This window comes from Spinacia oleracea, chromosome 4 (genome assembly GCF_020520425.1).
Source record: "Spinacia oleracea cultivar Varoflay chromosome 4, BTI_SOV_V1, whole genome shotgun sequence".
Taxonomy (NCBI): Eukaryota; Viridiplantae; Streptophyta; class Magnoliopsida; order Caryophyllales; family Amaranthaceae; genus Spinacia; species Spinacia oleracea.
In genome coordinates, this window is record NC_079490.1 from 185,780,438 (window position 1) to 185,796,515 (window position 16,078).

General features: G+C 34.9%; 3 protein-coding genes across 5 annotated transcripts; all 3 read left to right on the plus strand.

The window, feature by feature from the left end:
• Positions 1–219: 219 nt before the first annotated feature.
• Positions 220–2,970, plus strand: LOC110801761 (uncharacterized). 2 transcript variants are annotated; one of them, XM_056843269.1, is made up of 3 exons: positions 220–464; positions 1,591–1,647; positions 2,605–2,970. In XM_056843269.1, exons 1-3 carry the CDS (start codon positions 393–395, stop codon positions 2,782–2,784), a joined length of 309 nt encoding a protein of 102 aa, XP_056699247.1. In that variant the 5' UTR covers positions 220–392; the 3' UTR covers positions 2,785–2,970. The 2 variants fall into 2 exon arrangements, with proteins under 2 accessions (XP_056699247.1, XP_021862868.1); XM_022007176.2 differs by having other exon boundaries at positions 233–464; positions 1,585–1,647.
• A 1,222-nt stretch (positions 2,971–4,192) lies between these two features.
• On the plus strand, positions 4,193–10,163 carry LOC110801758 (nuclear pore complex protein NUP35). The gene is made up of 4 exons (XM_022007171.2): positions 4,193–4,463; positions 5,235–5,834; positions 5,932–6,043; positions 9,533–10,163. Exons 2-4 carry the CDS (start codon positions 5,263–5,265, stop codon positions 9,836–9,838), a joined length of 990 nt encoding a protein of 329 aa, XP_021862863.1. The 5' UTR covers positions 4,193–4,463; positions 5,235–5,262; the 3' UTR covers positions 9,839–10,163.
• A 2,306-nt stretch (positions 10,164–12,469) lies between these two features.
• On the plus strand, positions 12,470–16,054 carry LOC110801751 (CASP-like protein 3A1). 2 transcript variants are annotated; one of them, XM_056843270.1, is made up of 4 exons: positions 12,470–12,828; positions 12,970–13,010; positions 13,620–13,755; positions 15,511–16,054. In XM_056843270.1, exons 1-4 carry the CDS (start codon positions 12,733–12,735, stop codon positions 15,724–15,726), a joined length of 489 nt encoding a protein of 162 aa, XP_056699248.1. In that variant the 5' UTR covers positions 12,470–12,732; the 3' UTR covers positions 15,727–16,054. The 2 variants fall into 2 exon arrangements, with proteins under 2 accessions (XP_056699248.1, XP_021862853.1); XM_022007161.2 differs by having other exon boundaries at positions 12,475–13,010.
• Positions 16,055–16,078: the final 24 nt, after the last annotated feature.

Here is a 16,078-nt window from a genome sequence, read left to right on the forward strand (position 1 = left end):
TAGCTTTTGCATACAATAAAAAACATACGTATGTGTGTTAGGGCACGAGAATCGAATGAATTGAGCATAACACCTTAGATATGTTATTATCTTCTTATTATTGGTTGAATGTCCTTCTCTCCAATTTAATTTTCAGTATCTCGTGAACTTAATTAGTAGGAAATTAAATAGAACTATACCAATATTGACGACTAACCTAATTAAGGTTATATAATCTCTCTCTATATATATATATATACTACGTACAAGTTAAGAATATGAAGAAAAACTTTATATCATATATATAGCTCATAACTTTGTAAGGTGAAGGTAATCAATATCGATCCTCTTTAACTAGAATTAATTATTATTTTAAAAATAATAATTAAGTCGTCGTCGTCATCGTCATCGTCATGGCTTGTGTGCCTTGTGCCATTGAAATGGAGCCTAAGACCTTGAGCCCTGGACAAATCAACCATGTTAAGGTAATTTTCTACATTTCTACTTCTTTTAATATTTGGATTAAAAACTCAACTTAATCATCTTTCTATCTTCTTTGTTGGTACAATACCAGATCCATATCTTTGTTCCCGTATCCATCTTTGATTCTTGGTCGATGAATGTATGCATCTAGGGGAAATTGACCCTTATATTCACCACAAAAAATTGTACCATTAACGACGGAAAATCTGTCGCTAAAGGCCAATAATCGTTGATTAATGACGGGATTTTCTGTCGCGAACCCGCCACATAAGGGGGTCGTCGTCAATGGAAAATCTCGTCGTTAACCCGTCGTAAAAGACATTTGCGACGGTTGTTCCTGTCTTTGTTTGGTTGTTAGCCCCGTCGTAAAAGACTTTTGCGACGGATTTTTGACCCCATCGTAATTTTGTTGTCATTAAAGATACAAATTCTTGTAGTGATTGTTTTTCGTTCTCAATATACATGTAGCTAGGTAAAGAATAGACTAACATTCTATATTTAGGCTCAATAACCTAAACAATTAAGGTTTTTGTTTAGTTATTGACTCAATTACTTCCACAAATTGTATTAATTACAAAGTCTGTGTATTAGGTTTAATTAAAAATTATGAGTACCGGTTTGATTATACACATTAAATTACTTTTAATGATTACAAAAATATTTTGGTTGACACAATAGTTGCACTTGTTTAATTGCTCCTTTAATTATATATAAGATATAACTCAAACTATTACTCGTAATGTCTCGAACGCTACTTTTTATTTCTCCGGCCACCTACCTAAATCGGTTACATGTGTCGCTTTAAATGCATGCAAATGCAGAAGGGAAAATGCGTTAATATATTTGAAACTTAGCACTTACCTGGAGTAAATTAACTTTTTATTCTTTATCCACTTAACGATATTACTAACTTCGCCACTACGTACATGTACATATAATCGATTTACCTCTTTTTATTGATGGTTATTCTACGAGTTCCTTCATATGATCATACGTAGTAATTTAACGATTATTCTACATATGGAAAGAAAAAAATAAAAAATTAGGAATTTATTTGCTACTTATTAATCCATATATTGTAAAATTTGCATTGTCTAACAACTCCACTCGATTTACACATAGGAACAGGCAGTAGCAATACAAATTAAGATTGAGCAAGAAAATGCCTCAGATATCTTCATTCAGGTAAAGTTCTAGCTTCTTTTAAAAACATTTTCACAAACATTAATTGGGCCAGATAAATCCAAAAATGGCATTGAGTCAACATGCTGATCCAATTTATGTCAAACTGGATTGGGCCTATGATAAGTCTTTTGGGCTGTTTGGTATTTTAATATTCTAAATAAACATACTTAAACAAATAAACATTAGTCATTTTTTTTGGAAAAATTTGGTAATATTAATCCAATATTTGACCGATTTTTTTTATTATTAAGCCCACTTATGACATTTTTTTTTAATAATCACACATTTATTACCCAATGACTTTTATTGGGCCGAACATGTCATAAACATGTTATAGGCGGTAATATGTCCCCACGTGGCAGTACTCTCTCTCCCTCTTCTCCCTCGTTATATTCAGTTATCATCATCAATTCATCACCATCTCGTTGACTTCATCGTCACTTAAGCCCAATAAAAGTCGTTGGGTAATATAGGTGGGATTATTAAAAAATATGTCTTAGGTGGGATTAATGAAAGAAAATCGGTCAAATGTTGAATTAATATTACCAAACTTTCCTTTTTTTTTATAGTTTATTATGAATACTCTTCTATCAAACTTCTTTTTTTAATATCAATTCAATTACTTTTTATGTTTTGTTCAACTTATGTAAGACCGGTCTAAAGAACTAGAATATGTCAGACCGTCTTTTATGACAAGAAAATTTCTTTGAATGTTATGGAGCATATATTTTCTCCGATTACTTTTAGTTACAACAATTGAACTTTTGAGTTATTCACAAAGTTTACTATATATGATCTATTTGTTGATTTGTACATGAGATAAAGTATAATTATATGAGATCTTGTTACCCGAGGGGAGATTCAATTGATTTGCCCCTTCTAATTTGGTTGTTCAATATGAAATTTAAACTTTGGATATATTTTTGGAAATTGATGATGAATAATGTTTGTTGACAGGGATTGAGGGAGGGAATGGAGCAGATTTCTGAAGAAGAAAATGAAATGGGAGTTAATAATAGTATTATAGTTGAAAAAAAGAATAAATTAGGAAAGGCACACAATTGCTTATGCAACTCTCTTCTAATTCAATCCCCTGATGAACTTAGGCAAAAGGAGCCTGTTACTGCCCCTTTCTAGACTCTTGGTTATGTTTAAACTTCATTAACAAAATCATAACATATGTTCAAGTTCTTTTTACAAAAAATAATAATTAGTAGGTTTTTTAAGTGCATGAAATATTTTTGGGAGTATATGTAACTAAAATATGTAATTGGCCCTTTTATTTGTTATGTCTTAATTAAACTACCACGCTTTTTTAATTTACTTTTCATCTTGTATTAATCTAGAAAATTACAAGTATCAGGTGATTCATCTGGATATAAGTTGTACCCTTCGAGAGCCATCTGGACGTCCGGTAATGGTTGGTCGAAGCTCTAGTAGGTCCACCCCTTCGATTCATTAATTCATTTATCTATGAAAATCTAGCTAGACTCGCACAAGTAACCATAACGTGTTCTAGGTAATTGCTATACGATTATTATCTTCCTCCATAGTCAATTTTCATCTTGAGACACAAAGACATCTAACACGAAGAAGAGTTGTGTGCATCAAGTAGCAAACTTACTTCCGATTGACACACAAACTTTGTACAAATAACGTTAAATCTAGAAGGGAAAATGATATATTGGTCGCGATTGAGTAATTAAACGTATTAGTACGGTGTTGGGGGGGGGGGGGGGGGGAGGAGAAAAGGCTTAAACAGAGAAGCCTATTGCTAAAAACAACTCTTTAAGAATCCTTTAAGAACGAGCCATCATAACATTTGAATATTTGATACATGAATTTTGAAATTCTCCAAGGCATCAAGGCTAATCTAAATTGAATTTATAAATTTCATAAATTGAACACTCTTAGGCTCGGTGTATAATTGCGCTTTCTTTCATAAGATTAGCAAAAAACATTTCAAGTGAAGCAAAAAATGCAAAGTTATCTCATACTTTTTCGATTAATTTTGTGTATAAGTGAAATACGGAGTACTATAGTCTATTATAGGTGGCCACAATAACCATGACCGTCTAAGAGCAAACTCAATGGTAAGCTATAAGGTATCGTACGTAGCTTGTCTTGCCAGTTGCCACATTAAAATTTTAAGTTACTATACTTTCTAGCTACAAGGTGCTCCAATGGTTAGCTACAAGCCTATACCACGTTGTAGTATGCCATAAAAATAAATATATAAAATAAATTTTGTTATACGCATGTCACATTTTGAGTAGAGTTTTTTCAATAAAGCTTGTAGCTTGTTTGAGCTACCCCAGTTTGCAAGCTATCTATCTTTTTTTCTCCTACAGTGAGCTTGTAGCTATACAGAGTATATTTTATTGTACTCCGTTCTAATAGTTCCTTAATATTTACTACAGTATTACCGTTGGAGTTGCTCTAATACAAAAATTTACTAGAGTGGTTAAAAAGATCAAAAGTGAAGTTTAGAAAGAAGTGGGCAATTTTGTCAATTTGTAATAAATTCAAACAGAAAACCTTGCAACTCCACTTTACAATTCCCTTCTCCCTCGCTCTCTTTCTCTCCGATCAGTTTGAATCGTCAATTCATCACTCACTCAACATTCCCCCCTTCTCTCTCTCTCTCCTCCTCTATCGCCGGAAAACGCCGCCGAACTTCACCCTCAAGGCCTCAACCACCGCTGCCGCCATATCTCCCTCGCTTTCGAGCTTTATCTCTTCCGCCTCTATCTTTAAACCCTAACACTCTTAAACCCTAGCTCTCACACCTCCTGCCAATTATTTTTCGCGGTTAGGTAAATTCTATTCTCGAATTTCTTCTCACATTAGCTCAATTTTCAGTGCAAATGCAATTTAATTGCGGTTATTTTTACTTCTGTTTGTTCGCATATTAATTGAATTGAAATTTGATAAACCTTGATTCGCTGCTTTTATTCATATGCTATATACCTCATTTGATGCATGTTTTCGGTTTTAATTATTTGTGGAATTTGAATTTATTAGAGTTAGAATATGGTATCTGATTTGTTTAAAGCAATTGGTGGCAAAACAAAGGAAATTCATAAGAAATGGGATAGTTATCAACGAATTGTTAGAAAAAAATTGGGAAAAAAATGGGTAATAGAAATTTCCACCCTTCTCCTGCTCCCAATTGGCGGAAATTATTGCTTAGTTTCGGATTGATCGACAATTGGAATAGTTTCTGAAAAGTTAGTGGAATTTGCAATGAACTGACAAGGAACTTGAGGGATTTTTTTTATCAACCTTTAAGCATTAAGTACTTCCATTCTAAAAAGAGTTTAGTACTACAAATGGGGAGAATTGTTAAATAGATATCCACACCTTCTGACAGCCTGACTAAGAAAGAATATGATCTCTATTTCTTGTCCTCATTTCATCGAATTTGAATATACTGTAAGTGAAAGCCTTTTGCATATTGTGTGCTCATTGTAGAGGCTCATCGGTTTTCATATTTCAGTTTAGGTGAGGTGAATTGCTTTGTCCATACACTAATTTACTCCATTTTGTACTGTTTTGGTTTTTATTTTTTAATTTTATGGTTGCAGAGGGTTTGTGTAATACTATTACCCGAAGATGAGTTCAACACTGGGAAGAACTCCTAAATCGGGAAGACAGTCATTGTTTTTCAATGATTTAGCTACACCTGTTTCTTCTAGGAGGGGTAAATTTTCAACTCCTGGTCAGGCAGCGGCAGTCTCTGCCCTATGGCGTGAAAATTTTGCAAGTTCTGATCTTCCGCCTCCGCCAATGTTTTCTTTAGAAGACCGGTCGGACTTCACCCCGGAATCTGGAATTATGGACTATCCAATGTCTCCTGAACCTAGGTCGGATCCTAGAACTCCTGTTCAGAGTTCTGGCCGAGAATTCTCAACACCGCTTAAAAGTAAATCTGAGGCTAGTACATCAATGGCTTTGACAGCAAATCAGCAAAATCAACAAGGGTCCCCAAGTATGAATTGGTGGTCTACTGGTAAAAGCACCAGTGACCAAGAAGAGAAAGGAAAGGGTTCCCCGGTTGAGGGAGTCGTTCAACCAGGTGCTTTGATTACTGTTCCTGCACCCAGGGAAGTAGCGAGGCCTGAGATGCAAAGGAGTAGTCCGCCAACTGGTAATCTCAATGAGGAAGAATGGGTCACCGTTTATGGGTATGTTATGACGTTCGTTTTAACTACTATGTATGCACATGGTGTCTATTTAAAAGTTTATGCAGTGTTCTTTACTTTCAAACACCAATTTTAACAGGTTCTCTCCTGGTGACACCAATTTAGTCTTACGGGAGTTTGAAAAGTGTGGTGTGGTGTTAAAACATATTCCAGGACCAAGAAATGCTAATTGGATGCACATTCTCTATCAGGTATCCAGTTCTGGTGTTACCTTGTATTATTGCTTATGTGATGTTAAGAATGCTTCTCTTAGTGGTTATTTTGTTCCCCCTCCCGACTCCTGCTATTAAGTGTATGTATGCGTAATTTGAAAACATATATTCTACGACCATATTTTAACAATTGTTATGCCTCCTTGTCTGTTTCATGATAATATGGATCATGTTTACAACCGAATGCTGAGGCAATGACTGGGACTTATTGAATTCTTGTTCGGTAACAGCCTTTTAGAGCATAGGTGGATTTTATTGGTAACCCTCCCTCCTAAAATAAAGAAGCTATTGCCTAGTACTTCCTCCTTTCAAAGATAATCTTGACACTTTGGAAGAGAAATATATGCAAGAGTAAGTGTTGGGAAAGACAGAAGAGATTGATGAGATGGAGGGAGAAAAGGTAAAAGTCAGGGTGAAGTGATTTTAAGGACACCTCAATATGGAAAATATGAAGTTCGTTTTAGATGTGTAATTGTGTATTCTACCTTAAAACAGTCATTTCATCAGTTGAATACTCATAGGTCAATTAGTGACGATTCATGGAAAAGATTTCTGTATTTTGTCAAAGCAAATCTGTACACTTGTGACTTCAATTCTTAGTGTCTTCCTGAGTTCGTTCACAGGACAGTATACTAGTGTCTGATATTTGTGGAGGTAGTGTTCACTCAATTAATAGTTACAAGAGGGGAGATGTTTTTCTCTTTTAAGCATATAAATCTGGCCGTTCCATAGATTGATTTAGAGATCTGTCGTTGTGATTACTCTTGGAAAGTAAAGTAAATGAAGTAGGAGAAGAGCAAGGTCATTTAGGACTTTCATGGTTAGCAAATCCTTGGAATCTTGGATAACTCCAAACGTCTGGGTGGTTTTCTTTGTTTTTGAATGGACTAGTCAAACCTCCCTTAATTAGACAATATCCTTACCTTGAATAAGTAGAATGTTTCGATTATTTTATATAATGTCATTGAATACCGAGGTATGATCATATTTTTGTTGAATCTTACGATGTGAAAATCGGTAGTATATTACTGGTAGATAAGTGGATTGCCACGAGACCATGGAAGTTGAACATGTTTCTTGAGTAAGTTAGGTTCTAGGTAAACAGTAGTAGGAAATGGTAAGGTGAAGGTATTGGTTGCCGCTGTATGCTGTTCAATATGTATGAACTTTAAGGTTGCCTTTTTCCAGTTCTTTCTTGGAGTATTAGAAGATATGTATTATAGACAACTAGAGAAGAGGAGTAGCGAAAATTTAGCAAGGGAGAGAACATTGGCAGAATCCAGCTATTCATTAGCCGGCAACTCTGTAATTGTGCCATTCTGTAGTCTTTAGTGGTAGCTCTCTGTCCTTTGAGCCTCAAATTTTATTTACTTTTAATACTGTAGTGTTTTTCGGTGGGAGAAGTGCAGTATACTATAGTCTTTTTTTTTCCCGAATTTACCGCTTATGTTACTCCAAATTAAGTCTGTAATTCTCTTCTACTTGTAACATTCTTTTCCTTCTTTGCCAATATGCCCAATACCTAAGCATCATAGCCAAAGCCTTCTAACAGATTTACTGCTGGTTGTACTATCTGTCTGCTTAGGTTTCTATGACTTTCTCACATGCTGGATCTCACATAGAAAACATCTATCATAAAGTCCTTGTCTTAGGTTATATCATGTAATATTGAGCCGGGTCTTTTTGTTGCGATGACATATATTTGCTTGTTCCGCTTGCATTTGTAGCTGGGAGCCCGGGCGATAGGAACCCCGCATAAATTATGACTATATTTTTGAAATCGGAGTACTGTAATAACAAATGTAAGGATGTAGCAGTCAAAGTGGCCCCACCTTGGGTCAGAAAGAGAGAGGGCGGGAGGGGTGGCCGGGTGGGGGGTGTTGTTTGGGTGTGTACAACCTTACCCTTTGTGATAGGGAAGAGGCTACAACCTCATATCACTGATATCACTACTTTCTGTAACTACGACTGGTTTTAGGTGGGGAGATTGCCTCAGCAATTTATTTGACTTTAGCGTCTTTTAAAGCTTTGGACTAGGCAGAGTGTCTCCTGGGTATTTGGCTATTGGATATGCAATCTTAAATCCATCTCATGTCCCAAGTTTCTTTTCAACTTCTGTTGGTTTCTGAAAATATCAGCCCCATTTTTTTTTTGATGTTCCAATGGCTGATCGATCCTTTTGCCAATGTCTCTCATGGGTAAAATCTGTTGAAGACTTGAAGGACTCAACCTCTTATAATATCGGTAAGGTCTGTTGAAGACTTGAAGGATTCAACCTCTTATACTATCTTGTCCTACCCATTTTTCTTTTTTTTTTTTGATGAATTTCTTTCTCTCCCCCTCACCCCCCTCTTCCCTCATTTCTTTGTCTGAGGTCCACGCGACTGATGGGTGTGGATTTTAGTAAAAAAAATCCCAATATTAATCGGGAGAGAATTGTTTGTTTTTGTTCTCTCGCCTTCATTTGACCTCTCGAACTCGAGACTTTGAGTTGCCTCGCTTCATTGTATTTTCATTTCACTAGTTTTTCTTCAGGCAATTTGTTCTGAGAACCCATGTCCTGTTATCTTGCAAGGAATTCAGTTAGGCCTCTTATCCTATAAACGTGTTCTAGAAGGAAAGGGAAAACAGCTCACTAGCTCAGTCAATGGGTATGACCGTATGACATATGGCCTGCCGCAAATTAAGGGATTGTGTTAGAATCAGGAAACGGTTTTGCAGTGGAGTACTTCGTATTAAGCAAGTATGTAATACTCTGTAATAAATAGGGATGAGCTGTAAGGAATCAGATATTGAGAATTGTAGAGACAAACACAGTTGGGAGGAATCACCTTGAGGAGTGATAATACCTGTATTAGTTGATTAAACTGATCTCTAATACAATATCTTTAAGCTGTCATAAATATTTTAATCCTTATTTCTGCTATTGCTGCAATAATCTCTGTTAATTAGCACTATTTCATTGGTTAAGCACTTAACCTAAGCTACTAACCTGGCACTTAGCATATCTCTATGATTTAAGCTGACTTTGCATATTTTCTTGCTTGCCATTTTTGTGATATCTCCACTAGACAATCCATGCTTCTGGTGCATTTCTTATCGGCCCGTGTAGTAACTGGCCATAAAGGGTATCAATGGGAATGAATTTGTAAGTAAATTTGTAAGGAAAATCAATATCCATTCCCATGCAATGCAAGTTCACTCAACATCCATTACCATTTGGGGAGTGGTATTAGGTGGGAATGCAAACTTATAAAGAAAAACACCACGTTTGTGACAAAATTCCATTATCATGGACGTCATGATGTTATTTTCTTACTCCGTACCAAATAACACTTAGATTTATTCCTATTCCCACCATTTGCCGATAGTGTTTTGTTGCATTTGTGCCCTCCATTTTCTGTCATTTAAGGCTAGCTTGCATGGTTCATATATCTAAACAGCTCCCACTTTCTTTCTTATTTGCAGAATCGTGCTGATGCCCGTAAAGCACTAAGCAAGAACGGCTCACAAATTAACGGAGTCCTTATTGTGGGAGTGAAGCTTGTTGATCCAGTTCAGCGTCAAGCTCTCGATGAAAGGGCCAACAACCAAGGATTCATGCCGTTACCCGCTTCATCATCTGGTATGAATTCTGAGCAATTCCGGTCAAATACGGGTCATCATCCTTACTATCTTCAGAATGGTACAAGTACAGCTAGGCAATCTGGTGCAATTGCTTCGCCAGCGAAATCTGTCGTATCTCGAGTCATGGACTTAATGTTTGGTGTCTAGATCGTACACCCCCACAAAACTCAACACAGTTTCAAGCTCCTGTTTTCCGGAAACCTATGGTGTAGTATTATTTTGTATTACAGCAGTATTTTGTTGAGAAGCAATGTATGTGCAACGAGGCAAAATGTTGTATTTTGTACCCTTTTTTTTAAATCATTCTTTTGGTTCTTGAATTTGGATTGAAATCAATCACATTTTAGATTGTTGGAAAGGGGAATTGAAGAGGCTATACATCATGTCAAAATGATGCCTATCCAATGTTTTACTCCGCATGTTTAATTTTTTTAGTGAAAAGCTCCATTGAAGATATGGAAGCAACATAGTATGTCTTGCACTTATAGTAGTACATTTTTGTACACAAATTAAGCTCTTGTTTGATTTACCAAGAGGTGACAACCCTTGACTGGATATGGCCACAAGACATGAATTTACCAAGAGGAACATGAACTTGATGTGACATGCACAGATCAGATCAACACGAACTGATTTGATTTGACTTTTACGATGACTTATGCTTTCTTGAATACCGATAGTACTATGGCTGTCAAAAATTAAACCGATTCAACTGACATCCGACAAAAGCCGAATTGATCCGGAAAAAAACACACATCCAATCTGCATGAGGCTGCCATGAGCACAATATCCTCGTACAATTGTACCGACACGTAACCGACAGATGACCCGACTGCAACTCTGCAAGGGCAAATCTTTGTTTGTGTTGGGGTGGGCCTGCCCCCCTCCGACCGGAAAATTTTGTAGTGTATTTTAATTACCCCCTAAAATCTGTGTATAATTATATAATAAATAATATATTGCTTAATTTTTTTCTACTAATTTTTTTCCTACCGGCCCCCTCGTAACACTGTTCAAGGTCCACCACTGCCCGACTGAATCGCCGTAACCGATACAAAGTTCTCATAACATTCTATGACTTACATTACAACTTTACTTTGTATTATTCTCTTCTTACAACATTCATATTACAGATTACTTGGTATTTCCAATTATTTTATTTGTTTTTATAAAAGTGTAGCCTATGAACGTAAGAAAGGTAACACTGGAGAGAATGAACACAAAGACTCACGTATATGGTTGAACGTGAAATCCTGGTGAAAAGTCGAGACTTTTTTCACTGAAAACTCAATATTACCAATCTCTTTTCAGCAGGTGCAGAACATGAATACCCTGTTGATTTGAAATTCAACCAACAAACAAAGAATCATTTTTGCACAAATCACCATTCCTAAACAAACAAACAAACAAACATAGTAACGATTCCTATGCACTATTTAGTCACGAGTACTTCAAACTTATCATCTTTCTTTTCCCTTTTTTGGCTACAAGATTCTCAAAGAAGACCAACTCTTATTTTTCCATCATCATTTTCAAGGAGTGTGGCTAGAACCCTAGAAACATGACAAGTTTGTAGCCATCACAAAATTCACAATAACTTTCCAAACAATAATTCATAAAATTGTTATTCTTATAGATTGTAGCCATATGACTTAAGAGACATTTAAGAAAGTACGTTACCTGTATCAAAGATTACCTTCTATTGAAAGGGATTAAAACGTGACATCAGAAATGAAATGGGTGGTGGTTAGATTGCGTTTTATGCCCAATACACAAGTCGATCAACGAGTGCAATGTGTTTAAGATAATAAAAAAAGGAAAAGAAATGCACTTTAGTTCATTAGTTTATTCTATACACACACTTTAGATTAACATATTGATACGTATTCAATCAACAATTAATAAAAGGAGGCTTTTTCAGGGAATACCATGTTTAACTATAAACATTTTCTTGCTCCCTCTCTTTTCACTTAGGAGATAGTACAAATAAAAGTTTATGCATTGCGGAGATGAATCTCGTTCACATATTTAGACTTGTTATTAGTTGTATTACATCTTGTACAAACTTTCAAAACCTATTTTTTTTTTCTGAACACAACACGATCCAAGTATGAAAGTATTACCTCAATTTCAAAATGCTCTCTACACTTTTCATAACATTATTTACATTATTTTTTTATACTATTTCTGTACATGAAAATTTAATAACTTATCCTTCTTATTCCATATTTACAACTTTCCACTCAATTTCTCCAACTTTATTCATTTGTTTTCTTACACTCACCCACATTCTTACATATTTCTCTTTTTTTCTAATCCATATTTTATAATGTCACCCACCTTTATACCTAATTTTCACCCTTTATCCTAATATTTATTTAAACAAAAGGTCTTGCGTGCACAAGGTGTACAATAAATTTATTGTACACCGAGATAACTTTTACCCATTTTTTCGTAACTTTAACCTAGTTTTGATTAACTTTTATATTGTTAAAAAAAAGTTGATAGAAATGATTAAATGATTAATTTTATACATTATTAGTGGTTTTGAAGAAATATGTTTTTACTGAAATGAAAAAAATGTATCACTAAAAAATAGATAACTTTTACACATATAAGCTTAACTTTTAAACATTTTGAGTTAACTTTTACTCCGGTGTACAATAAATATTGTACACCCTTTGTAAATAAGAATTTGTGTTATTTAAATAGTAACTGTAATGATCATTTTGAAGTACTATTAATAAGAAAAACGTGTCCAAAATTTAGCAAAAACAAGTTGAGTGGAACATAGATAACTTACCAAAAAAAAAAAAAAAAACCAAAGTGCAAAACCATGCGTGATAATTTCATTTCCCTAACAAGAAGTATTAGTATTTAGTAGTTCCTCACATTTTATCTCCACTTCAATTTGTCCTTTCAAAACATAGAAACCTCAAACCTTATTTCAAATTTCTTTATAAAGATCTAATCTTTGCATTACCAAAAACCCCACATCACAACAACAACAACAACACTCAAACTAACATACATACAAATCAATGGCGGAGGAGTGTAAAACCCCGGCAACACAACCACCAGAAGCGGTGGCAGGGTTGGAGATGGGTGGTCCATTAGTGTCACCTTCTCCTTTTCCGGTAAGCCGGAAAGTAAAGCCGGCAACAATTGATGGTGTTCATTTAATTCTTAGGGTGTTTTGCTTAATAAGTTCAATGGTGGGATTATCTCTAATGGTTACTGCTAAACAATCTTCAACTCTTTCTCTTTATGGTTTTCAGCTCCCTGTTTACTCTCACTGGTCTTATGCTGATTCCTTTGAGTAAGTCTCTTTTTTTTTTAAAAAAAAGTTATTTCCTTCGTTCATTTTTTCTCGCAACGTTGGTCACTTTTACGCATGACACTGCACAACTTTGATCATTAATATCTTTAATTCTTTTTAACAAAAAATTATAAAAAGTTAATATTTTGAAAATACATGTTAATACGAATCTAATAAGATCCCACATGCATGACTATGTTTTATCTTACGTATAAATCAACAACAATGGTCAAAGTATAATATGTGAATAGTGTAGAAATCACAAACGTTGCGAGTATTAAAAATCGGGGATGTATTTATTTAGTGGGTCCATTTTTATGCTCGTTTATGTTGAATTGTGTAAATCTCCTTAAATTAGAGCGTTTTTCAGTGATATATTTGTTAGTAATTATTTATTGACAAACGTGAAAATAGAACGTTGTAACTAATGAATATCGAAAGCAATATTAAACAAAATAAAAACTTTGTTGTAGTAGATATTTAATTAATTAACCTTGCAGAATTGATTGCTTTGGATAAAAATGATACATTTATTTTAACTGTTTATGCAATTTTCTTTGAGTATTGAGTTTTGAGTTTTGAGTTTTGAGTTTTGGAAACTATATACAGATACTTGGTTGGAGTTTCAGCAACAGCTGCAGCTCATTCATTACTTCAGTTGTTGATCAGTGTTTCGAGGTTGCGAAAGAAGGCTGTTGTTATACCTTCTCAGAAATATGCATGGATTATGTATGCTGGTGATCAGGTCAAGTGTTTAATCTTTGTGATTTTAGGATTATTCTTAATTAATTCTTACACTACAAGAAATTGTACTATTAACGACGGGAAATCCCGTCGCGAAAGACCAATAATCGTTGATTAACGACGGGATTTCATGTCGCGAACCCGTCATAAAAGGGGGCCGTCGTTAATAGAAATCCCGTCGTAAACCCGTCGTAAAAGACATTTGTGACGGTTATTCCCGTCATTGTTTGGTTGTTAGCCCCGTCGCAAAAGGCTTTTGCGACGGAATTTTTGACCCGTCGTAATTAGGTTGTCGTTAAAGATGCAAATTCTTGTAGTGTTATCCTCATACAATGAAATTTGAAAATGCATCTTTGTTGCATGAAAATTTTAGTGTGTTTTTTATGCATTTTGCCTTTGATTGCATTTTTGTTTTATCTTCCATGGAAAACACACAACATTAATTTTGTTGGCTGTTTGATGCTTTTTGTGCATTTGGTTTCTGTGACTGTTGTTGAGTCAACACAAATCAAAAACCTTATGGATTACTAATTTCTGTGCTTTTGGCTTAAAAATTAGCAATGATATGATATAGACGAGATTCAATCCTAGTCTACATCTCCTTATATGTAATTTCCATGCAACTATTTCTGAAAAATCTAATACTTCACTTCAATTCCTCCGTTATCTTTTAGTTGTAAGTTTGTAACGTTTCTTTTTAGTTGCAACCTTTCTATTTTTGTCAACTTTACCCACTTGACTTTACCAAACTACCCTCATTCATACTCAATATGTCACTTCTTTTCCTAATTACATACTTCATCCGTTCCACAATAAATGCATTATTTCTCATTTGTGCACTATTCATTAATCAACTTTGACAACATTTCTTTCACTGTTGTGTAAGAAAAAACATAGTCAAGTGAGATTTTGTTAAATTCGCATTAATGCAAGGATTTCAAATATCAACTTTTTATAATTTTACTTATACGCATTTAGAGATATTAATGTTCAAATAAGCGCGTTGGCATACGTGTAATGAGAAATGATGCATCTATTGTGGAACGGAGGAAGTATGAAAATTGGGGCATGAATGTAATTTACTTATAAAAAATGGGGGCATAATTGATAAGTGATCTTTTAAACTGCTGTACTAACTGCAGAACTAAACTGCAGATTGCATAAGTAATCAATCACATTGATGTTCATTGTGCTTCTTTTATATATACTTCTTGCTTTATATAGTAACTCGTTGTTATTCAACATGTTAAAGTTGGTATATCTAGGGTTCTAGTTGTGTTAGTTTAGGAATCTAATACTTCGTATTATATAAACTCATGATGTAACCAAGTTATGATTAAACTGTTTAAGTTATATTAGACCTGATCAAAAGGTGAACCGGGCCGGGCCGCGACCATAAAAAATCTGCACATTATGTCGGCTGGGCCAAGTTTCGGGCCAAATCTGTGTGCAAAAACCCGTTCTTTTGGGCCAAAAATAGCGGGCTTTCGGGCCATTTCGGGCCGGGTCAAATTTATAACTTAAAAATTGTTGTTTTATGTTGTCCAAAACCCGCATTTAAAAAAAAAAATTTGGACAGGGCCCGAACATCGGGCCGAAATATTCTACCCGAAACCCCGGTAATTTTCGGGCCGGGCCCATGTTGATCAGCTCTAATATTTTATATTATCGTCCATTAATATTGCAGAAGTAATAAAACTTTTTTCCATTGAATTTACTGATTTATTTTTTCTACATCACTTTTTTTGGGAAGCAGATATTTGCATATGCTATGATGAGTGCAGGATCAGCTGCTTCAGGGGTAACAAGCTTGAACAGAACAGGAATCAAACACACAGCTCTGCCCAACTTCTGCAAACCCTTGCACACCTTCTGTAATCGCGTTGCTGCCTCCATTGTTTTCACCTTCTTGAGTTGCTTCTTCCTCGCCGCATCTGCTGTTCTTGATGTTATTTGGCTAACCTGTTACTGACCCTTAATTAACCAGTTAGTTAACTCCTGTGATTTCTTGTGAACAATGAGATTCTGATTTGGAGATGTATTGTGGTAATTAGTCATTGCATAATTTGTTGTTTAAGTGATTTATTGTTGATGTTGGGAATTTGGAATCAATATTCTTGACTAAATTGAATCATTTGAAGATCCTATCTAGAAAATATGAAGGAGAAGGAGATTGTAGATTAGTTCAAATGTTTTGTGTTGTGAAGCTTGTTAGTTCATCAAGGATTGATTTTTCTAGAGAACAATATGTACTTGAGAATGTCATAGGGTTGATGAAGAAACTATGAACTTCCTACTTACTATTGATTCACCAATTCTTTTGT